Here is a 25,530-nt window from a genome sequence, read left to right on the forward strand (position 1 = left end):
CTTGTTGAGTGACTTGCAGCATAAGTATATGTATGGCAGATTGCATACATTTCTGTTTGAGTTAGTATTAGTAATTGCAATATTATATATATATATGTATATATTTATATATATATATTTTGCTTTCAAAATGTGACCTCGTGTGTACCGTTGGCGATTTTTTTCCCTCTGTCTTCCCTTCTCTGGATCTTTCCCTCTCCTATATTTCCGACGAAGAGCTCCGCTCGAAACGTTAAACCCTCCTTCTTTCCTGAGCGTCCAATAATACTATATTTGTTCCATGTCCTTGCATTGTTGTGTTTTTTTGTGCTTTCTTGTTTGGATTAACTTTATATATATACCATACAAAGGTAATAATTATTTAAAACTATAAATTAGGGTATCTGAGAGATACAACCATGCTGAAATAGCAGTCAAAACCCTGAACCTAATACCACCTTAAAAGTTCATATTGCGCCAGGAGACAAGACAGAGAGACAAAATAAACTGGCAGGCAATTTAACCTGGTCTTGTACATACGTGCATATATATGTATGCATGAGCGCTTGGAGATATGTAAGTATAACGTATGTTCTGTATATATGTACTTATCTGGTATATTCAACTGAAGAAGGCAGAGCTTCTCTGAAGCAAAGTCAGAAATCCAGGATCTTGAATTATCCAGTAAAATCTTTTTTGCTAGTTTATTTTGTCTCTCTGTCTTCTCTCCTGGCGCGATATGAACTTTTGGTATTAGGGTCAGGGTTTTGACTGCTATTTCAGCATGGTGGTATCTCTCAGATACCCTAATTTATAGTTTTAAATAATTATTACCTTTGTATGGTATTTATTCCCATGCTGGCCACTTGATAAGATCGATATTTAAATATCGATATTATCCTTATTTATAAATTTATATATATATATATATATATATGTATAGTGCTGCCTGACTGGTCCTGTATTGGTGGCATGTAAAAAGCACCATTAAAACGTGGTTGTTGTCGGTGCTGCCTGACTGGCTCCCATGCTGGTGGCATGTAAAAAGCACCCACTACACTCTCAGATTGGTTGGTGCTAGGAGGGGCATCCAGCTGTAGAAACTTTGCCACATCAGATTGGAGCCTGGTGCAACCTTCTGACTTGCCACCCCTCAGTCAAACCGTCCAACCCATGCCAGCATGGAAAGCAGACATTAAATGACGATGACGACGATGATGATATGATGTGACCCTGTGGTAAGAAGTTTGCTTTCCAGCCACATGATTCTGGGTTCAGCCCCATTGTGTGGCACCTTGGGCAAATGTCTTCTGCTATAGCCTTGCGAGTGGATTTGGTAGACAGAAATTGAGAGGTGCCTGTCGTATTTATCCCCCATCACTGCTTGACAACCAGTGTTGATGTGCTTAAGTCCCTGTAACTTAGAAGTTTGGCAAAAGGGACTGATAGAATATGTACTGAGGTTGATTCATTCGACAAAATTTCTTCAAGGTGATGCTCCAGCATGGCCACAGTTTTATCTTTATTTATTATCTGTCTTCCATGCTGGCATGGATGGAGCAGTTAGACAGGAGCCGGCAAGCCAGAGGACTTCACCAAGCTCTATATCTGCTTTGGATACCTTTTCTAATACCAATCACTTGAGAGTGCACAGGGTGCTTTTCGTGTGGCACCAGCACCAGTGGGGTCACCAGGTAACTTGTAAAGCAAAGATTCTTCAAGTGAGATGGGGAATGGTATTGTATAAGGTGGCTTTGTGGCCAGGTGATGAGAGTTTAAACTGTGATAGAGGCTCAGAAACAGGTGTCTCTAGCTGCAGAGAAGATACAAAGGCAGCGAGCTGGCAGAAACGTTAGCACGCTGGGCGAAATGGTTAGCGGTATTTCGTCTGCTGTTATGTTCTGAGTTCAAATTCCGCCACGGTCGACTTTGCTTTTCATCCTTTCGAGGTCAATGAATTAAGTACCAGTTACACACTGGGGTCGATGTAATCAACTTAATCCTTTTGTCTGTCCTTGTTTGTCCCCTCTATATTTAGCCCCTTGTGGGCAATAAAGAAATAAGATACATGGTTACCCTAGTCAGAGGGAGAGAGAGAGGGTGGGTGAGCGATATGGTGGCAATGTGCAAGGTATATCCTCAATATATAAGGAGATGAATGTTAACAGAGTGGTATGGAATTGGACAGGGTACACAACACACATGCACTGCTTTCCATGCGGGCATGTCTTGGACAGGTCACCACTGCCCCTAAATACTAGTGCTTTAACATTTCATTTGACATAGAGGACCAATTCTAGAAAACATCTCGGTTGAATTCTTACCCCTGGATGTTCTTCCTAACATCATCATCATCATCATTGTTCGACCGTGGTCGAGACAATGGAATTTACCATGCTACGCCAGACTTCACGGTCCATCATGGCATTACGGAGGTCCTGTTGCTGGATGCCTGTATCCCTGGAGATTACATCAGGGTAGGAGAGTGTGCGCCCTCTGGTATTGCGAGTAGATGGCTTCCAGAGGAGAAGAGTAGAAATTACCTCTTTTTCAGCTCTACAACAATGTCCAGCAAACTGGACTCTCCTACCTTTCACAAGAGATGACACAGGTGGTAGTTTCCCATATATTTGCATTTTGGTTGGATGGTGCTTCCATGAGAGATTTTGAGCTCTCATAAGGAGGCGAGTGTAGGTTCCATCCAACTGCCTCTCAAGCTTCTTTGATAACGTCCAGGTTTCTGAGCCATATAGTAGAATTGGTTCGACTGTGGCTTTGAAGATTTCCTAACACCGGCCAACTTACACAGTTATACTCAGTACATATATCATGGCACCAACACTAAAGAGATTCTCATATCTTCAGCACGACTAAGGAGTTCACACCACTTTAGATAAGTATAGACACAATATAACTTTACAGTCACAATGTAACTGTACCTATTGTCACAATAAAGCTGGAGTTATAGTCACAATATAGTTGTAATCACAGACTAGCTGTAGCTATAGTCACATTATAGTCATGTTTATCCTGGTTTGTATCACATGTGCCATTGGATATTGACTCACCAAAGTTTTACACAACTTCATATTTATAATGGCATGCATCTTTATTCCATTCTGGAGAAATGGTGGTGCAATGTTATGAATAAGAGGCTTCAGGTAACAAAATGATGAAGACAGAGAAATCAAATGGACAAATCAGCAGAAAAAAAGAAAAAAAGAGTGATACATACAGCATTCATGGCACCATGTGAGTGAATTGTTGTATAAGGAATATCTGTGCGAATTATCAAATAGTTTCTGTTTTGTCTGTATTTCCAGAAACAACCAAAGAAGAACAGTAAAATGAGGATAATGCCAAAACCGAACCTGGAAGAGAAAAAAAAAGGAGAAACAGGAATTAGAGTACAGGTATGAGAAGAAATGAATTAAAGTAAGGAAAAAGAGAAACAATGAAGTGCAAAATTTTTTCAGAGTTAAAGATATTCTATAAGGGACTTTGATATCCTTTCTGTATGAGAGAGGGGATCTGGGAGGCGTATGACTGATCTTCAATAAAAAAAAAACAATGCTATTACTAAATAAAACAAAAATGACAAGGCTTTTTCTTTTCAAATTAGGGCTTCACACACACACACACACAAATATAAGAGAGAGTTGAAAAGTTCTGGGCTAATGGGTAAAAGGAATTAAAGAAGGATTTTATTCAACATATTCTCCTCTTAGATTCACACATTTATTGCAGTGGTCCTTCAGTTTTTCTAAGCCCTGAAAGATTGGGCCACCAACCAGGCCTTTCATGATACCCTTAAAGCCGAGAACTTTTCACCCCCCCCCCATGTATGTGAGTGTATTAATACTTAGCAGAAGTAACAGAGTGACTCAAGGGCTCATAATACCAAACCTATACATATATATGTGTGTATGTATGTACATATACTATAATATATATATAATCAGTATCCTTTTACATCCCCTTTCCAAGCTGGCATAGGTTGGACAGGTATCATGTTTTGAATTAACCTTTATTCAGAGTTACTGTCCACTTAGAAGGTTTGGCAGACCACATCTTGTTTGTGTGTTTCCTTTTTGGCCGTGTTCCTAGAGTTCCTTCATTGGTAACCTTATTATTATCAACAACTTTTCAGAATGTACTCGATGTAGTTTATCATGGCACCAGTAGTAAAAAGGTTGCCAATGTTGTCTCTACACATTTTACATACTGCACTGGGTGCATTTCATAAGTGAGGTGACCTCGTAAACCCATAAAACTGGAATGCCCTCATTACTCTGCCCCATGAAGCAGTCAATTAAAAGAAGGAGTGATGATAGATAAACTAGGACAGGTGAGTGTAGGGAGCAGGAATACGAGAGCAGAAACAGTGATTGGGTGAAAGTGATAGAATAGAATGTGCATGCAGGTGTGTATAGATAACACACCTGCACACACACATTTATCATCATCATCACCATCAGCATTTTAACATCTACTTCTCCATACTCGCATGGGTCAGATGGAATATGTTATCTTAGTTTGCATCACATGTGCCATTGCATATTGACACACCAAAGTTTTACACAACTTCATATTTACAATGGTATGTGCTAACGACACCATCCAAGCGGGATCACTGCCAGAGCAGCTGTCTGGCACGTAAAGAGCACCATTTGAGCGTGATCGTTGTCAGCATCGCCTCACTGGCACGTGAACAAAACATTCGAGCGAGGTCGTTGCCAGTGCTGCTGGACTGACTCCTGTGCAGATGGCACGTAAAAAACACCATTTTCGAGTGTGGCCGTTGCCAGTACAGCCAGACTGGCCCTTGTGCCGATGGCACTTTAAAAGCACCCACTACACTCTCAGAGTGATTGGCATTAGGAAGGGCATCCAGCTGTAGAAACTCTGCCAGATCAGATTGGAGCCTGGCGCAGCCATCTGGTTCGCCAGACCTCAGTCAAATTGTCCAACCCATGCTAGCATGGAAAGCGGACGTTAAACGATGATGATGAAGATGATGATGATGTATGCATCTTATTCCATTCTGGAGAAATGGTAGTGTAATGTTGTGTATCTTTACTAATAACATTTATGTTGTCGAGCAGTCTTTGTCTCTGTTTGGGTGTGGAAAACACAAAAACTATGTGGAATATGTTGAGGCGGATTCTCTATGGCCAGGTGCCTTTCCTATTGCCAACCCTCACCTTTTCCAGGTGAGGTAATATTTCCCATGACCAGACATGGTTCTACAGAAGATTGGAAATGAAGGATACAGCTTCCATGACAGTGACACTCACTATCAAACAATGTCAAAGCACGGAGGCACTAACACACACACACACAGATATACACATACATATTTATGTACACACACACGCACGCATAAATTTCCTTCAATTTCCATTAACTAAATCCATTCACAAGGCTTTGGTCAACCAGGAATCCTAGAAGAAAATAGATGCCCAAAGTGCCACACAGTGGTACCGAAACCACAAACTTGTGATTGGGTAGCAAACTAAGCTTCTTAACATCCAACCTATGCACACACACACACACACACACACTCATTCTAAATCATCTTATTTAAAAAAAAAATAAGGCCACATTCAAAAGATGCTGGGCTACATAATTCATTAAAAGGCTTTATCTCTCTACATTATACAAATGTCTTTTTCTTTTTTACCTCATGGGATGTTATCAAGAGTTATCTTGTCAAGATGACACCCTGTAGGGTGGAAATAATTAGCATGTCAGAATGATAACTCCAGCGCAAGAAGATGAAACAAAATAAAGCAAATAGTTATCTCCCTTGTTACTCATCTTACCTCTTAGCGTTGACCTGTTACTCTTTACTCTTTTACTTGTTTCAGTCATTTGACTGCGGCCATGCTGGAGCACCGCCTTTAGTCGTGCAAATCGACCCCGGGACTTATTCTTTGTAAGCCCAGTACTTATTCTATCGGTCTCTTTTACCGAACCGCTAAGTTACGGGGACGTGAACACACCAGCATCGGTTGTCAAGCAATGTGAGGGGGACAAACACAGACACACACACACATACATATATATACATATATACGACAGGCTTCTTTCAGTTTCCGTCTACCAAATCCACTCACAAGGCATTGGTCGGCCCGGGGCTATAGCAGAAGACACTTGCCCAAGATGCCACGCAGTGGGACTGAACCCGGAACCATGTGGTTGGTTAGCAAGCTACTTACCACACAGCCACTCCTGCGCCTGTTCTCCATTTTTCCTTGTTTTTCAATCCCACACTTGCACACTCGTCTGTTTATCTACTCCCACCTACATCTTCTTTGTTTATTTCTAGTCACTCCACAACATACCTTCATTACTGATTCCATTTACTGCTTTGGTGAAGCCGTGGTTCATGTGAGTGTGGCGGGGGGGGGGGGGCAAATGCATTTGTGTGCATATGAGACCTTAACTACATTCATCAGGTTTCTTCACGTCAGACTGTAGGTATGTGTGTGTAAGTATGCATATGCACGTGTGTGCGACATACAGGTGTTTCTGATCAGGTTTCCTTAATTATTACCCCCCCACCCCCACCCCACACCCCCCAACAGCAAATCCACGCAATTACTAGACATCAAAATACCATTGAGCTGTTGATGTTATTAAGTGGTATCTCTTATTCTCTTTTTCATAAAAAAAAAAGAAATGTGACTCCTTGAGGCACACCTGAATTCTACTCATACAAGGACATAGCAACAAAAGAGACTCCAGAAAGTCATACTATCTGCTAGAAATAGCAACCAAATTTCTCTCATTATTTTCTGCTATCTTAGACGAGGAAGTGCACAGTGAATGATGAGGTAGTCCCTGATACATCAAGGAATGATTGCCCCTTGCTAAGTAGTTCAAACAAGGGCACACAACCCCAGGAGTTCAATGACTCCTCCAAGTGCCTTGTGTCCTGTGTTGCTGACAGTAAGAAAGCCTTCTCCACATGTAAACGACTAGCCAGAAGGGTGTGTAACCTGCGTCAAAGAATCCAACAATCAAGTGGTTAAAAACTGACAAAGCTTGCCTTCTTCGGGGCAAGTGCAGAGAAAATTTGTCTCGGTGGAGGTGAGTCATGGACTCGGAAGAATGAGCTGCAGGATTGCCTTGATGATAATAATAATAATAATAATAATAATAATGAAATTATTGTATACAGTGCTCAGGTGTACCACAACTTGTCAGACAGTGCATATAAAGCACATGCAGTAATGTACAAATGTCTGGAAAGCGAACAATGCATGAGTCAGATACATGCTTGTGTGTGTATGGAGGGGAGAAATCAGGTGTAGTGTTGGCGAATCTCAGGAAGCATGGAAGTTTTGAAGGATGCAGTGCTCCGACAACTAACAACTGATGCCGGCAGTTTGTTCCATGCTTCAGCAACTCTATGGTAGGTACACGACGCTTCTTGTGCGGGTCGAAAACTTCTCATGGCTTGAACACAAGATCAAAGAGGAGATCAAAGGACATATTCTACCCATCTCTACCATTATTGCTCAATGTAGTGCATTGGTTACCAAAGAGTAGGCTTTCATGGCCACTGATACCATGCTGGACAACAAGCCATATTAAATGTTATATACACACATATCGTTTACTTTTCCATTAAAGTAAGATCAACAAAAACAAAAGTACTCCATCCAGGACAGACTATAAAGATACAAGCTGGAGTCATGGGTCTAGGCAGGTTTTTATAACACACCTTGTGTCTCCAAGCAATCTTATATATATTATATATAAACGTGATTGTGTGGTAAGAAGCTTGCTTCCCAACCACATGGTTCCAGGTTCAGTTCCACTGCATGGCACCTTGGGCAAGTGTCTTCTACTGTAGCTTCAAGCTGACCAAAACCTTGTGAGTGGATTTGGTAGACGGAAATTGAAAGAAGCCTGTCGTGTGTGTCTGTGTGTATATGGTGGCACGTAAAAAGCACCATCTGACCGTGGCCGTTCGCCAGCCTCGTCTGGCACCTGTGTTGGTGGCACATAAAAAGCACCCACTACACTCACAGAGTGGTTGGCGTTAGGAAGGGCATCCAGCTGTAGAAACACTGCCAGATCTGACTGGCCTGGTGCAGCCTTCGGGCTTCCCAGACCCCAGTTGAACCGTCCAACCCATGCTAGCATGGAAAGTGGACGTTAAACGATGATGATGATGATGATATATATTATAGGCCATTCTTTGTATTACTTGTCCTTTTTTCCCCTCTTGTTATTTGCATATTAACTCATTTGTTTTCGTATTTCATGTTGTTTACAGTTGGTGATGTCCTGTACCCATATATGCATACACACACACACACATATATATATTATTTATATTATATGTGTGTGTTTGTGTTTATGTTCCTGAAACTTAGCAGTTCGGCAAAATGGAGTAATAGAATAAGTACTAGGCTTACAAAGAATAAGTCCTGGGGTCAATTTCTTTTACTAAAGGCAGTGCTCCAGCATGGCCAGTCAAATGACTGAAACTTGTATATAATATACGTGTGTGTGTGTGTGAATTCTTTTATTCATGACTGCAGCCATGCTGGAGCACTGCCTTGAAGGGTTTTTAGTGAGCTGGCAGAAACGTTAGCACGCCGGGTGAAATGCTTAGCAGTATTTCGTCTGCGTTACGTTGTGAGTTCAAATTTCGCCGAGGTCGACTTTGCCTTTCATCCTTTCGGGGTCGATAAATTAAGTACCAGTTACGCACTGGGGTCGATGTAATAGACTTAATACCTATGTCTGTCCTTGTTTGTCCCCTCTGTGTTTAGCCCCTTGTGGGTAATAAAGAAATAGGTATAAACACACATACACACACGGCAGGCTTCTACACAGTTTCTTCCTTCCACACCCAAACAGAGACCAAAGACTGCTCAGCAACATAAGATGTTATAAGCAAAGAAAGGGAAGATCTACCAAAATTTAAGGGGAACAGAGACTCCCGGTGCTGCTTTGTGAGACGCATCTTGGCTGCAGCCATTTGAGTGAGGGCATGGTTGCTGTTGGAGCACCCTATGATCAGGTGTCTGCTTGACCTGGGCGTGCCTTGGGTTAAACAACTACAACACAACAAGAACAGTTGTAGTAAAATTAACAATAAAAGGGGACAAAAAAGAAAAACAGAAACTAGAGTCTGATAAAAGCAGTGATAGTCTGCAATCACAGTGAATAGACGTATTGTTGGTGGGTGGTGAGGAAGAGGAGAGGTGAAACCTGACATTTCAAACAGAGGCGCCATTCTTTAAACGGGCAAGGATTGAGTTCAACAGCAAAATTTACTTTCTTTGTGAAACACAGACTTATTTTTATTTTATGAATTTTGTTTATTCTGAAATTCCTGTGTGTAAAGAAAACTCTCATATGAGGTGGGTGTAACTATCTCCATTGCTGTTTAGCCCCAGGTCAGGCCTGACAGAGTAAACATATGACGAAATGTGCTAAAGCTGTGTTTGAAATCTACTGGATGCTGGACCACGTTTTCCTGATTACATGTTTTCTCCCTTTTATAAGAAGACTGTAGGGTGAGAGTTAAAAGAGACTTAGCTGCTATTTCTGGAAGTCTGAATCTTCACTGCTACTGGGATCGTTGCTAGGACAAAGTAAAATCTTTATAAATATTGGTTTCAAATTTTGGCACAAGACCACAAATTCAGGGGAGGCGGGGGGTAAGTCTATTACATCAACCCCCCCAGTGCTCAACTGGTATTTATTTTATCAAGTCCCCCGAAAGGATGAAAGGCAAAGTCGACCCCAGCCGAATTTGAACACAGAATATTATGACAGAGACAAATTACCACTTAGCATTTTGCCTGGCATGCCAACCACCCTGCCAGCTTGCCAACCACCCCGTCAGCTTGTCACCTTATAAGTCTTTACAAATATTAGAAACATATTCTGAAAACCCAAACTAATATAGACAACTGGATGTGGTGGTGATGATGATGTTGGTGGTGATGATGATGGTGGTGGTGGTGGTGGTGGGTGGTGGTGGTGTGGTGGTGGTGGTGGTGGTGGTGGTGGTGACATTAATGACTGGCTTGAAACAGATTTACCCATATAGAATACATTTGTATATATTTGCAAATGCTTATGGGCTTTTAAGCTTCTGTAAACTTCCTGTTTGCCTACACAGGCTTACATACGTAAGTACATAGTAAGATAATCATTTAATGATCATAGCTCATTAATACAATTAGCTGTTTAATTTACAAATCATAGAAGGAGTTAGGGGGCCAGGGTGAATAAGGAAATCAAACAGCTGGTTAATGAATACTGTTCATAGAATATATTCAAAAATGCTGTTCTTGTTTAGCCCTAGGTCAGCCCCAATCTGACAGGCTTATGATCAAAAAGATTCCAGCTATGACCATTACCTCTTTTATTCAAGCATAATACATCCCAGCCTACATTATCCTTTTTAAAAAATAAAATGGAAGGAGGTGTAACTTGAGGAAGATTTGGTTGTTATTTCTAGCAAGTCTACTTAAAAGTCTAATGGGAGTTGACATAATTTCTAGATATATTCCTAGGAGCAGCCGAACTGAAGCTTACAAAACTTTAGTTTAGCAGCAGTTAATTGGCCAACCATGTGGTGTCTATTTACAATGAGAGAATCTCGGTCAGGGGCTGATTGTGCCACTCAGGAAAACCTCAACTCCGAAGCATTCAGATTTCGTTAAATGTAATGTTTATTTATTCACAGTGTTTTGAAATAATCATGCATTATCTTGTAGCTTCAAGATTTCAATGGCATACTCTTTTCTCTTTCTCTCTTACTTGTTTCAGTCATTTGACTGCGGCCATGCTGGAGCACCGCCTTTAGTCGAGCAAATCGACTCCGGGACTTATTCTTTGTAAGCCCAGTGCTTATTCTATCGGTCTCTTTTGCCGAACCGCTAAGTGACGGGGACGTAAACACACCAGCATCGGTTGTCAAGCAATGCTAGGGGGACAAACACAAACACATACACACACACACATATATATATATACATATATACGACAGGCTTCTTTCAGTTTCTGTCTACCAAATCCACTCACAAGGCAATGTTCGGCCCGGGGCTATAGCAGAAGACACTTGCCCAAGATGCCACGCAGTGGGACCGAACCCGGAACCATGTGGCTGGTTAGCAAGCTACTTACCACACAGCCACTCCTGCTTTTATATTTTTAGAATGACATTGTAGGATAGGTGCGAGAGGTTGGATCTGGTCCGTTTTAACATAAAAAAGATAAAATACTTGGGCCGGATATGGCTAGATTAAATGCTAAGAGGTTAAGCAATACTGGTTTGAGCTAAGAAGAGGAGAATAATAAGCCAATTAGCTTACTGGCAACGGGAAGAAAACAATGTTGTCCTTGAAGTAAGTTAATCTCTTAATACCATGTAAACAACTACAAAGATTGCTTTGCTACAGCTAGACACAAAATAACAGAGGAAACAATATATAGGGGGGGGGGGTCAAAGTAATAAATCTGAAAGCAAATGATGTAGAAACCCAAACCTTATAATGTTACATTAAAAGGCATAATTTATGTATGTAGACACACATACACACATCATTTAACTATTTCAGTGGCCATGCTGGGACACTGAGCTATGGTGACATTTGATGATATTTCTTGTAAATAAATCATCCACAAGCTCTGCACTTTAGAGACCCTATGGAATAAAACAGAGGACCCTTACTGGGAAAATAAGTAAGTGTTGGTGATAGGAAGTGCATCAAGCTGTAAAACGCATGCCACGATTTCCTTCAGTCTAATCTATGAGCAAATGATGGCAGATCAGTTGGCAGATCACGAGATTTTTATGTTCATGGTAGATGCTGGAAGAATCTTGAAGAGGGACAAAAACAAAGCAAAGTGATTGTGAATGCGGATATGTTTATCAAGGGGCTAATTTTATTTTGAGTATAGTCTCGAACACACTTAAGTATATGGAACAGATGACTCATCATAGATGTGTATTGTTGCTTACCATCCACCTTTCTCTCTCTCCTCCAACATCTTCCTTTTCCATAAGGGATACTTCACAACAAAATAGAGTTGTGCACTTAACACTAGACAATCAGCTCTCATCATGGCAACACCAGCATCTTCACTTGATCTCATATTACATCTGGCTCCTCTAGAAATGTCATCAAAAACAAGCACTGGAGTCCTATTTACCCATCTGGGATGTAGCTGTTTTTTCTCTCACAAACACACATCATAGATTCACATTTACCACAAGGATGGAGAAGGGCAGGCCTGCTCTTGAGGTGAGTGATATGAGGATTGAAATGAGGGCAGACAAATTACAATGTTACACAACCCTTAGATGGCCTTAAAACTTTTGCACAACACTCAGGTGAAGAAAAGGGAATTATAAGGATACAAACTATTTTAAACTCCTTTAGGCTAGGAGACAGGTAGACAGACAGGCCTGAAGCAGACCTGATGTAAAGATGGCATGTCATTGATGAGATCATCAATGGTGATCAAAGGACTTAGACAAATCTAACTGATTGATTAAAACAGTCAAATCAATCAATTAGTGAATTGGTTAAATGTTAGCAAATTCAATTATGATAATGGTTTCAAATTTTGGCACAAGGCCAGCAATTTCATTCACGTGAGTAAATTGATTGCATCAACTCCAGTACTCATCTGGTACTGATTTTATCAGCCCTGAAAGGATGAAAGGCAAAGCTGACCTCAGCAGAATTTGAACTCAGAACATAAAAACAGATGAAATGCCACAAAGCATTTTGCCCAGCATGTTAACAATTCTGCTAGTCTGCCAGCTTAAACTGACTAATAGTAACGAAAAAAGGAAATAGAACCAGTGCATGTGTTTATTATTGGCATAATGATCCTCCCAAGAGACAGCAAAATCTGTCTCAACACAGATGTTCACATAAAGAATCTTGCAAAGCAAATACAAAAACAAGACAAACTATTTTGTTTTCTCATTAATAAAAAGTAGGATGGAATGGGACAGAATATTGGGGTGGAATACGGGTGATGGTATCTTTCAGTCTGTTAAGCGCTGTTCAAAACAAGGCCATTTGAGTACACACTAGAATACTGTTCACCCACTTACAATGCAGTTGTCACTGATATAAACAGAAACACCCTAAAGGATCTTTGAATACACACCAGGGTACTGTTCACCCACCTATGATGTAATTGTTGCTGATACTCACAGGAACACCCTAAAGAAGGCCATTCTACTGATCAGCAATAATTTGTTAATACATTACAACCTATAGGTACAAAGTCTCTTCGGTTTGCTTACTGACGTAAAAACCGACGTTATTTGTTCGAAATTCAGGAGTTAGCTGAAGGGCCACAATTTTCAGGTCAAATCCTGCTTGGAAGACAGGTTTTAAGTGTGTCACCTCTCTACCATTGATAAGATAGTAGTGGCAATGGAGAAGAACAAATTACTCAAAATCTGAAACCATATTTTGTAGGTTAGGTTCTGGGTCACAAACTGGCATTAGATTAGCGACACATGTCATAGGTCTGTCTGATAAGAGCTTACACAGCTTATCTATCTAACAATAAAATTCATGATCACACTCACTGAAAGGGTTGCACGCACGCACGCACACACACACAGTGAATAAAAATGGGTAGGAAGTAGTATTTTTTCACTGTGTGACATGTGTCCTATGTATTATTACAGAAACTGGAGTTGCAGAGTATCTTACAATCATTCAACAAGTAAATATTGCACTGATTGCCCTACTGACAGGATAATGGATTGAGAATATTTATCAGTATTCCCCATGAATAACCTGCTAGCTAAAAACATGCTCATGTGCTACAGAGTTGATATCACCCACTAATTGATATATATATATATATATATATATATACACACACACACATATATATATCACCGTGACCGACCAGGCTATCAGATGTTGCTACACATCGCTGGTCACAATGCACTTCGCATTGTTTTAGCCTTCAAATGACGCCACCCTGCTGGCTAAGCGACCAGGCCAACAGAAGAAAGAGTGAGAGGAAGTTGTGGCGAAAGAGTACAGCAGGGAAGCCTTGCTGGAGCCTCGTGGAGCTTTAGGTGTTTTCGCTCAATAAACACTCACAATGCCCGGTCTGGGAATCGAAACCGTGATCCTACAACTGTGAGTCCACTGCCCTAACCACTGGGCCATTGTGCCTCATATATATATGAAGTTGTCCTCCACAACCTCCCCCACAGTTTGTAGTCCTGCAAACTGTATGGCAACCTCAATACTGCAGGTAGTATGGAAAAAAACATCCAGTACACACTATAAAGAGGTTTGCCAGAAGAAGGGCATCCAACCATAGAAACCACGTGAAAGCAGATTCTGGAGCATGATGCAGTCCTTGGACTCCGCAGATCCTGTCAAACTGTTCAACTCATGACAACACGGATGTTAAATGGTGACGTTAACATGGATGTTAAATGATGATGATATTGATGTTTTTATGTACACACACACACACACACATGCAATGGGCTCCTTCAGTTTCCGCGTAACTGTTTCAGACCTGTGGTTATCATATAGGAGGTCAGCTGGTAATGTCCACACAGTGAGATTGGTCCTCTTATCACAATTCCAAAGTGAATTTCGTAACAACACAACCATGCTTACATCTATATTACTTAACTAAAGAAGCAAACACTTTTTTGCGAATTTTAAAAAATATTTTGATTTTACAATTTAGTCAAAGGAGAACAGAGCAAGCCAATGACGGATTCCAAGACTAGCAGGAGGAAGGGAGAAGGTGGAAGAGGGGAGTTATCTTCAGATTTGAAACCTGGTCTAAATGCTTGCAATAAATGGATTCTGCTCAAGGTTATCACTGAAGGGCCAGGTGGTAGTGTGTGTGACCCTTCAACATTCAGAATCTCATGTCTTGAAGAGTTCAATGATGATTATTTTTAGAATGACATTATAAGGTATGTGTGAGAGCCCAGATCTGGCCAGTTTGGACATAAAACCAGTAAAATATTTATGCCCGATGGGGCCAGTTTAAGAGCTAAAGGGTTAAATGGTAGCAGATTAAATCAGTCCCATCCCCAGAACAAAAAACGATGCCTCAAATGACCTTTCATACAGTTTCTGTCATCTAATTTTGCCTTTACTTACAAATCTTTGGTTGACCCAAGTCTACAGAAGAAGTCACTTGCTCAAAGTCCCACAAGGTGGGTTCACATTTGAAACTTTGCCATAATGTAGCAAATTTCTTTAAACACTGGACAGCCAAAAAGTTATGGTAATAATAGAGGTACGTGGTCGAGGAGAGGGTAGCTGCAGGTGTGTGGGGATGAGGGGTACGAAAAATGGATATGGGAGAAAATGTTTAATTGATTGCTGAAATCAATAACACAACACAATAATGATTAGAGATTATTAAGGAAAGACAAGAAATCAATGCATCAAAGAATGGAAGATTATGTGAAGGAACCAATGAGATAGATGATGATGATAGGAAATAAAAGACAGGAGGAGGGGTTGAGTGGTGGGGAGAGAAAGCAAAAAAAAAGAAAAAAGAGGAGGAGAATGTGAAAAAGAAAAAGTGAACAAATGACGATAGAAATAACTGCAGATTCAATCAAAGACGTTTTCAAAGAGTTGTCGCCATAGTAACATATGCCAAGTTAAGAATTGTCTAATTGAGTTAAGATGGTTACAAATGCCAAGACTAAGAGATTAAATTAAAGATATAGATTAGTGTCTATTGATCATAAATAAGTATATAACATGTAGAGGGTCGGGGGATGAAGTGGTGTCTCACACACGCACACACCTAGCTTGGAGTACATTGGTAGTTGTAACCAGAAGTAATAAGAGGTTACATATGCAGTCAAGGTTATCCTTTTGAGACATGATGAAACCAATCATAAAAGCCTCCATGGATACATAACAAAACAATTTATCTCTTGTCTTATATCAATATCCACAAGCATGGCTGTATGGTTAAGAAGTCTGTTTCACAGCCACAAGGCTTTCGGTTCAGTTCCACTATGCGACACCTCTGGCAGCAATAAATGGACTAAAGGGCAACCAATGCATTGGGAGTGAATTTTGGTAGATAGAAACTATGCAGAAACTTGTTATGTGAAATACACACACACACACACACACACATATATATATATATTGGTAAAACAAAAGAAAGAAAGAGACCTCAATATTATGTAAATAGAGGAATTTATCTGTAAATGTAATATGTGACAATTATTCGGTAGCCAAGATAAAACTCTGAGTTTCGGATACCAAGGTGGAAATCCACACCACCATCTCTTCAGTTATCCGGCCATTGGAAAAACGAATAATTGTCACATATTACATTTACAGATATATATATATATATATATATATATATATATATATATATATATAATATATATATATATATATTATATTTATATTATATAGAGGGCATTACTATACATAAATGCCACCTTTTTGATGTAAATAATTTTTTGTCTTAATATGGTCCGATTTGAATATTTTCTTCTACGCAATGAAGAGCAAGCCTTCTTCTATCATACTCTCAATTTTGGTCAGCTTGCACCGCAGGGTCTCGAAGGAGATAGTATTAGTTGAAGGCTACCAAACCTGCCATACACAGACAACTTCAGCTTTGTATATATAGAGATTTAAACTATATACAAATACATATGTGTATATATATACAGAGAGAGAGAGACAAATAACTTTTTTAAATTTTTATATTATTTTAAAAGGCTTTTATGTTTCAAAATTATATAATATTTTGAACTCTTCAATCATTAATATACCTCTGATGAGATAAATGAGGCGTAGGAGTGGCTGTGTGGTAAGTAGCTTGCTTACCAACCACATGGTTCCGGGTTCAGTCCCACTGCGTAGTACCTTGGGCAAGTGTCTTCTACTATTGCCTTGGGCTGACCAAAGCCTTGGGAGTAGAATTGGTAGACAGAAACTGAGAGAAGCTCATCGTATATATGTATATATATATATGTATATATATATATATATATATATATATATATATATATATATTTATTCAAGACAGGATGCCCCTGGGAGCTCCTCTATGCTGATGACCTTGCTCTAATTGCTGAGTCACTATCAGAACTAGAGAAGTTTCAGGTGTGTAAGCAAGGATTAGAATCGAAGGGCCTTACAGTCAACCTAGCTAAAACCAAAGTCCTAATAAGTAGGAAGGTAGACAAATCACAAACACCTTCAGGTAGATGGCCCTGCTCGATCTGTAGAAAAGGTGTAGGTAGAAACTCTATAAGATGCACCAAGTGTAAGCTATGGACACATAAGAGGTGCAGCAATGTCAAAGGAAGGCTAACTAGGAAAATAGTTTTTGTATGTGGCAGATGCTCAGGAGCAATAAACACTGAAAATGCGCAGAGACTAACTTCCACCACATTCCAGGGAGAAAAACTAGAAATAGTTGATAGCTTCCGTTACCTAGGTGACCAAGTCAGTAGCAGGGGTGGGTGTGCTGAAAGTGTAACTGCTAGAGTAAGAATAGCCTGGGCAAAGTTCAGAGAGCTCTTACCCCTGCTGGTGACAAAAGGCCTCTCGCTCAGAGTAAAAGGCAGACTGTATGACGCATGTGTACGAACAGCCATGCTACATGATAGTGAAACATGGGCCGTGACTGCTGAGGATATGCGTAAGCTCGCAAGAAATGAAGCCAGTATGCTCCAATGGATGTGTAATGTCAGTGTTCATACTCGACAGAGTGTAAGTACCTTGAGAGAAAAGTTGGACCTAAGAAGCATCAGTTGTGGTGTGCAAGAGAGACGTTTGCGCTGGTATGGTCATGTGACGAGAATGGATGAAGATAGTTGTGTGAAAAAGTGCCACACCCTAGTGGTTGAGGGAACCTGTAGAAGAGGTAGACCCAGGAAAACCTGGGACGAGGTAGTGAAGTATGACCTTTGAACTTTAGGTGTCACCGAGGAAATGACTAGAGACCGAGACCTATGGAAGTATGCTGTGCATGAGAAGACCCGGCAGGACAAGTGAGACCATAACCCATGGCTTCTACCTGGGATGTAGCCAGTCCACTTATGCATACCTTTCTGTCTTGGGACACAAAACTCTACTTGTGAAGACCTGTTGAGGCAAGTGAGAATCAGAATCAAAATCGAAATCGATCAACATCAATGGAAATTGTAGCTGTGATACCAGTACCAGTGGCACATAAGCGAACCATCCGAATATGGCCATTGCCAGCGCCACCCCGATGGGCCTCCGTGCCGGTGGCACGTAAAAAGCACCATCCGATTGTGGCCGTTGCCAGCCTCGCCTGGCCCCTGTGCCAGTGGCACGTAAAAAGCACCATCCGATCGTGGCCGTTGCCAGTCTCACCTGGCCCCCGTGCCGGTAACACGTAAAAAGCACCATCCAATTGTGGCCGTTGCCAGCCTCGCCTGGCCCCCGTGCCAGTGACATGTAAAAAGCACCATCCGATCGTGGCCGTTGCCAGCCACTCCTGGCCCCTGTGCCAGTGGCACGTAAAAAGCACCATCCGATCGTGGCCGTTGCCAACCTTGCCTGGCCCCCGTGCCAGTGGCACGTAAAAGCACCATCCGATCATGGCCGTTGCCAGCCTCGCCTGGCCCCCATGCCAGTGGCACGTAAAAAGCACCATCCGATCGTGGCCGCTGCCAGCCTCACCTGGCCCCCGTGCCGGTGGCACGTAAAAAGCACCATCCAACCGTGGCCGTTTGTCAGCCCCGTCTGGCAACTGTGCCGGTGTCACGTAAAAAGCACCCACTACACTCACGGAGTGGTTGGCGTTAGGAAGGGCATCTAGCCGTAGAAACACTGCCAGATCAGACTGGGCCTGATGCAGTCTTCTGGCTTCCCAGATCCCAGTTGAACCGTCCAACCCATGCTAGCATGGAAAGCGGGCGCTAAATGATGATGATGATGATATATATATATATGTATGTGTGTATGTGTATATGTTTGTGTGTTTGTGCTTGTCCCCCACCCGCCAGCATCGCTTGACAACCAATGCTGGTGTGTATACGTCCCCGTAACTTAGCGGTTTGGCGAAAGAGACTGATAGAATAAGTACTAGGCTTACAAAGAATAAGTCCTGGGGTCAATTTGCTCGACTAAAGGCGGTGCTCCAGCATGGCCACAGTCAAATGACTGAAACAAGTAAAAGAGTACAGAGTAAAGAGAGTAATTGTTATGAATGGAAAACTCGCTCATTTCAAACCACAATTTTCCGAAACGATTGTAAGAATATTTACTCACTAAAGGTTCATCCTAATTCTTCATATACCATGGCTCCTTGGATTCCTACCTTGTCATCGATTCATAAAAATTTGAATGTTTTAATGCAGGTACATTTATGTATTGTACACTTTCATGATTTGTATATTTGTACTTGAATTGATATTGTATACGAATGTGCCTATGAGGTGAAGTGTTTTAATTTGATAAAGGGACCTGATCTTCGAAATTTGTTGCCTATATGTGGAAGCACTCCATCGGTTACGACGACGAGGGTTCCGGTTGATCCGAATCAATGGAACAGCCTGCTTTGAAATTAACGTGTAAGTGGCTGAGCACTCCACAGACACGTGTACCCTTAATGTAGTTCTCGGGGATATTCAGCGTGACACAGAGAGTGACAAGGCCGGCCCCTTGAAATACAGGTACAACAGAAATAGGAAGTAAGAGTGAGAGAAAGTTGTTGTGAAAGAGTACAGCAGGGATCACCACCATCCCCTGCCGGAGCCTCGTGTTGCCTATATATATAATATATATATATATATATATACACACACACACACACATGTTAAAAGCACCATTTGAGCGTGATCGTTGCCAGTGCCACTGACTGGCTTCCATGCTGGTGGCACATAAAAAAAGCACCATTAGAATGTGGTCATTGCCAGTGCCGCCAGACTAGCTCCTGTGCAGTCGGCACGTAAAAAGCACCATTTGAGGATGGCCAATGCGAGTACTGCCTGACTGGCCCTCATGCCAGTGGCATGTAAATGCACCCACTACACTCTCAGAGTTGTTGGTGTTAGGAAGGGCATCCAGCTATAAAAACTTTGCCAAATCAGATTGGAGACTGGTGCAGCCTTCAGGCTCGCCGGCCCTCAGTCAAACCATCCAACCCATGCCAGCATGGAAAGCAAACGTTAAACAATGATGATGATGATGATATATAAAGTATGGGGGTTTAGTTCACAGGTAATCTAAATGATTAGGTACACTAGGTAAGTGCTATAATGGATTATGAGGGCCCCAAGGTTATAGCCAAGATGGTAGTTATGCAGATTACCGATACAGCGGATATATGATTGTTAAATAGAGTGGAAGAAATCACAGTGCCATCCAAGAATTGGCTTTACTTGGTATGAAGAAAGAAAGATGGTCTGTGCACAAATGAAGGTATGTGGTTTAGTGGTTGGGGTATACGGCTCATGACTGCAAGGTTGTGAGTTCGATTCTCAGCCATGAGTTGTGTCCTTGAGCAAGGCACTTTATTTCACATTGCTCCAGTCCACTCAGCTGGCAAAAGTGAGTTGTACCTGTATTTCAAAGGGCCAGCCTTGTCACACTCTGTATCATGCTGAATCTTCCTGAGAACTATGTTAAGGGTACACATGTCTGTGGAGTGCTCAGCCACTTGCATGTCAATTTCACAAGCAGGCTGTTCCATTGATCGGATCACCCGGAACGATCATTATTGTAACCGGCAGAGTGCCAGTTTAGTTTGTGTTCTCAGTGGAAGTAATTTAGACACAAAAGGGAACCGATAATGGAGAGTTCTTTAGTTTTGCAATTAGCCCAGAAGAAACCAGATGAAGTCTTGTTTTATGGAGGTGAAGGGTAACAAATTTACTTTTACTGACATTCTCAATAGCAAGAAAACAATGTTGTTTGACATCATGAAGCAGATTCTTAAGAAACCATACTTGTAGCTGGGGAGTAGAGTATGAGGTTGGAGGTGATAAAAGGAAATAGCTGTTTTTATCACTGTTTCAACCAACTTTGAGATATTCAAAGAAAGGGTAACAGGATGGCAGTTGACAGGGTCAACAAGCAATATAATATTTGTTCATTGACCGATTTTAAATTTATAATTTGTAGGTTAGTTGCACAAACTTCCAGATTTTTTTTTTTTTTACACTGAAATTATAGCAAACTGATGATGATAACGTTGCTTCCAAATAGTGCAAAAAAAATTAAAATAAAATAACAAAAAAGGGTAATTTATTTAGCAAAACTGCTAAAATTTTTGCTGTTATTCAATACAATTTTCAAACAACATGGTACTATGTGTAATCTGGCCTTACACTCGATGCTATTTTTCTATCTCTCTTCCAGTTTTAACCTACTTTTCATCTATTTCTGTACACACACAGATCCCCACCCCCACACAGAGTCTCTCTGTCCAGTCTGTTTGTCTCTCTCTGTTTGAGTTTTTCTACAAAAATATAACCAAAATGAAAATTAAATCTGATTTATATTTATGCACCATTGTTTCATTCCTCACCACAGAATTTTCCCAGTTTTTCCTTTTTTTAATGGTTTCTGCATCAAAGTCATTAACATGATCTTTATTATTCTTTTATTTGTTTCAGTCATTTGACTGTGGCCATGCTGGAGCACTGCCTTTAGTTGAACAAATCGACCCCCAGGACTTGTTCTCTGTAAGTCTAGTGCTTATTCTATCAGTCTCTTTTGCCAAACCACTAAGTTATGTGGATGCAAACACACCAACATCGGTTGTCAAGTGATGGTGGGGGGACAGATACACAGACACACACACACACAAACACACACATATATATATATAGAGATATATACAACAGGCTTCTTTCAGTTTCCATCTATCAAATCCACTCATAAGGCTTTGGTCAGCCCGAGGCTATAGTAGAAGACACTTGCCCAAGGTGCTACACAGTGGGACTGAACCTGGAACCATGTGGTGAGGAAACAAGCTACTTAGCACACAGCCAGTGTTTATTAATGTTTTTTTTTATGCCATACAAATATTTTTTTCAATTTTTATTTTTGATAATGGAGAAGGCAGTAATCCTAATCCTTTATAAGCCTTCCAAGACTAGTAGGAAGGAGGGAACCTGGTTCAAGTAGGAACTGCTAAAGGTACTGAGATGCTAGGTGGTGGTATTAAAACAGATGATAGATTATTATGTCTACAGCCCAAGTAGACCAAGGTGGGATTTGAATTCAGAACACAAACAGCAAGAACAAATACCACAAGGCATCCAGTCTGATTTTCTTGAAGTTTCAATAATCCACTGGCCTAAACTGGCATTTTTAAAAATTTTTGTTTTTAATTAACTCCAAAAGGATGGCAGGCAAAGATGACTTGGTGGTATTTGAACTCAGAGTGAACAGAATCAGAACTAATACCACAAGCCATTCTATCCAATGCTAGCACCTATGAGTAATTCATTTTCTAATTATTTCTAGATTTTGATTCCTTACATCTGAGAATTATTGTACATTTATTCCAGAAGTCAATGCTTTGCTGAGGAGGCTTGATAATACTGAAACATGTCAGGAATTGTCTCTCATAGTTGCTGAAAGCCTCAGAGCATTACAAGTAATTGCAAGCCTTTTTTTTTACCTTCTACTGTTTGGTCAGGGAAGGAAGGACAGTGTTTGTGGCCCTTTATTTTTCAGAAATTCTGAGACAAGTGGGTCAGAGGAAAGTATCCTCAAACTGGACACCCAGCCCAAGTGCTCATAGCTGAGTGAAATCCAATAAAGACACCCAAGGTCCAGGTGTTGGTGTTAAACCAAGATTCCGGTTAAGTCTATCAGGTAAGAAGAACAAATATGGTAAAAGATCTCATCCAACACTATCATCGTCATCATCATTTAATAGCCATTCTCCATGCTGGCAAGGGTTGGCCAGTTTGACAGAAGCTCGTAAGCCAGAGAGCTGCACCAGGCTCTCCAGTCATGGTTTCTATATCTGAATGCCCCTCCTAATGCCAACCACCTTACATAGTGCACTGAGAGCTTTTTCTTTTTTTTACATGGCACCTTCACAAGTGCTTCATTTGTGGCACCAGCATGGGTGCTGCACATGTGGCACTAACATAGGTGCTTTTCACGAAACACTGGCACAATTCCACTAAGCCACTGCTCTGAATAGGTTCTTTATTAATCAACTTATAATAGCACAGAGAACAGAACAAAAACTGCATATTCTAATGACCCTACCAACTGGTTGACTGTATAAAAATTTTAACATTAACTTAATGCATAAATAAAGTTAACCCAAATAATCTACAGAATCGTTATTGATTTTTGCCCATGTTAGTCTGTGTTGAGTTGTGTATTTTCTGACAGTGAAATTCCAAGTTTATGAATCAAATCAACATCATCATTGATTTAACATCCACTTTCCCATGCTTGCAAGAGTCAGAAGGAATCCTTCGAAGGAGATCTTCTACAGCCCTTTACTTTTTTCAGTCATTAGGCTGCAGTAACACCTTGAAGAATTTCTAGTCGACTGAATCAACCCCATGGGCTTCTTACCATTTCTGTCTACCCAATCTACTCACAAGGCTTTGGTTGGCCCAAGACTATAGCAGAAAAAAAACTTGTCTATAGTGCCATGAAGTGAGACTGAACTCAGAACAATGTGGTTGGGAAGCAAACTTCTTACCACAGAGCCATGCCTGACCCCCACCCCTGTTTCCAAGCAAGGTAAATATTCCCCCATGAACAAACAAGCTCTCATGGAATATTGGAAATGAGTGATACCACCCGTATGACAGGGACACTCACTTACAACCACCACACAATATCAACACACACATGCAAATACACACACACACACACATGCAAATACACACACACACACACACCATGGTGGATAGCTTTGTTTGTCTATTTGTGTTTTAAACAGCTTGGTGTGAATTAAAGAAATATATTTTAAGCCCCAGTCAGGAGGAGGACTGAAATTCCAATAATTAAAAAGTCTTTAGCTATGATAGTAAATTGTGAGAAAACAAAAATACATTCCTTCTGTGCTTTTGATATGCAGAAAAAAAGATTGGAAGACAAGATTAGATAAGACTTCTATGAGAAAGAATCAACAAAAAATGCCATACATTTTTTTTTTTTCCACATCAAAAGCCTGACGGGAATATTGTTATTTTCTTACACACACACATTTGAATTTAGAAACAAGAAAAAAAATGTTGAACTTAATCTATTTAGTAGAGTTCTTTTATTTGAAGCTTAAGGCTTCTGTCCATTGCTATTCGGAGTACCATGCTCCCTTTTTCACTGCAACTGAAATTTAAATCAGTTGCTATGGAAAATAGAATATCAAACTCAAAGTAACAATGGAGGATTGTGTGTTGTGTGTGCATGTGTATATATATATATATAAATCCTTTAAAATGTTTTAGCCCGAAGGCCGTGGCCATGCTGGGGCACCACCGCTGAAATATATATATAAATTAGAAAAAAACACCTTTTATCAATTCAAAATGAACAATTAAATTACACCATCTATAAAAGGTTGTTTTTTCTAATTTTTATATATATATATATATATATATATATTATATTTTGTGAAATTTGATTTAGTATTTCTCAATTGAATTTTTCCCTGTAAGTTAGGAATAATATTCCCTCAAATTATTATTATTATCATTATATATATATATATATATATATAATATATATATATATATATATATAGAGAGAGAGAGAGAGAGAGAGAGAGAGAGAGAGTTGCTTGTGTTTGTTTTTAAGGCAATAAACATTTAAACTATATTACCAGAAGTACCAGAGTTCCCAAACTTTGTAAGATTTGCAGCAAATATTGTAACCACAACAATATTCATCATCACCACACCTGAAAGAGAGAGAAAGAAAGGATTAACATACCAAACTGGGAAGATTACATATTTGGATAACGCCATTATGACTAGCATCATCATCACCATCATCATTATTGTTGTACTGCCGTTTTGTTTAGCCCTAGGCAACACTGCTGAAGTAGATGTATGATCAAAGGTGTCCCAAGCATGACTATCATCATCAACATTTAACATCCATTTTCCAAGCTAGCATAGGTTGAATGGCTTGACATGAACTGGCAAGGCCAGGGGCCTCACCAGGAGCCAGAATTTGTTTTGGCTTGGTTTCTGCAGCCAGATGCCCTTCCTAACACCAACCACTTTACAGAGTGTACTGGATGCTTTTTACATGGCACCATCACTAGTTGATTTTTATGTGGCACCAGCACCAGTCCTTTGTATGTAGCCCCAGCACCCACACCAATGCTTTTTACAGGGCACCTAGTGTCTTTTTATTTTTTGTGTTGAGAACTAAACTAGTCATGTGACTAGCTGGCAGAATCATAACTGGTGCTGGTCAGAATGTGCAGCAGCATTTCCTTTGGCCCCTTATGTTCCCAAGTCAAATCTCACCAATTTCAACCCACTGGGTCACCACAACTTAAATCAATAAGGGAGTCTCCACAATCATATATATTTCTTTA

At 40.5% G+C, this 25,530-nt stretch overlaps 1 protein-coding gene across 1 annotated transcript in view; it reads right to left on the minus strand.

Annotated features, from left to right (window-relative positions):
• The window catches only part of LOC115219836, a 66,106-nt gene that overhangs the window by 420 nt on the left and 40,156 nt on the right, over positions 1 to 25,530 (minus strand). Inside the window, exons 3-4 of the mRNA XM_029790122.2 lie at positions 24,805 to 24,882; positions 3,215 to 3,350 (exon numbers count right to left, since the gene is read on the minus strand). Coding sequence (XP_029645982.1) covers positions 3,215 to 3,350; positions 24,805 to 24,882 — 214 coding nt within the window. The remainder of the gene's footprint in view (positions 1 to 3,214; positions 3,351 to 24,804; positions 24,883 to 25,530) is intronic.

Source organism: Octopus sinensis, linkage group LG15 (assembly GCF_006345805.1).
Source record: "Octopus sinensis linkage group LG15, ASM634580v1, whole genome shotgun sequence".
Classification (NCBI taxonomy): domain Eukaryota; kingdom Metazoa; phylum Mollusca; class Cephalopoda; order Octopoda; family Octopodidae; genus Octopus; species Octopus sinensis.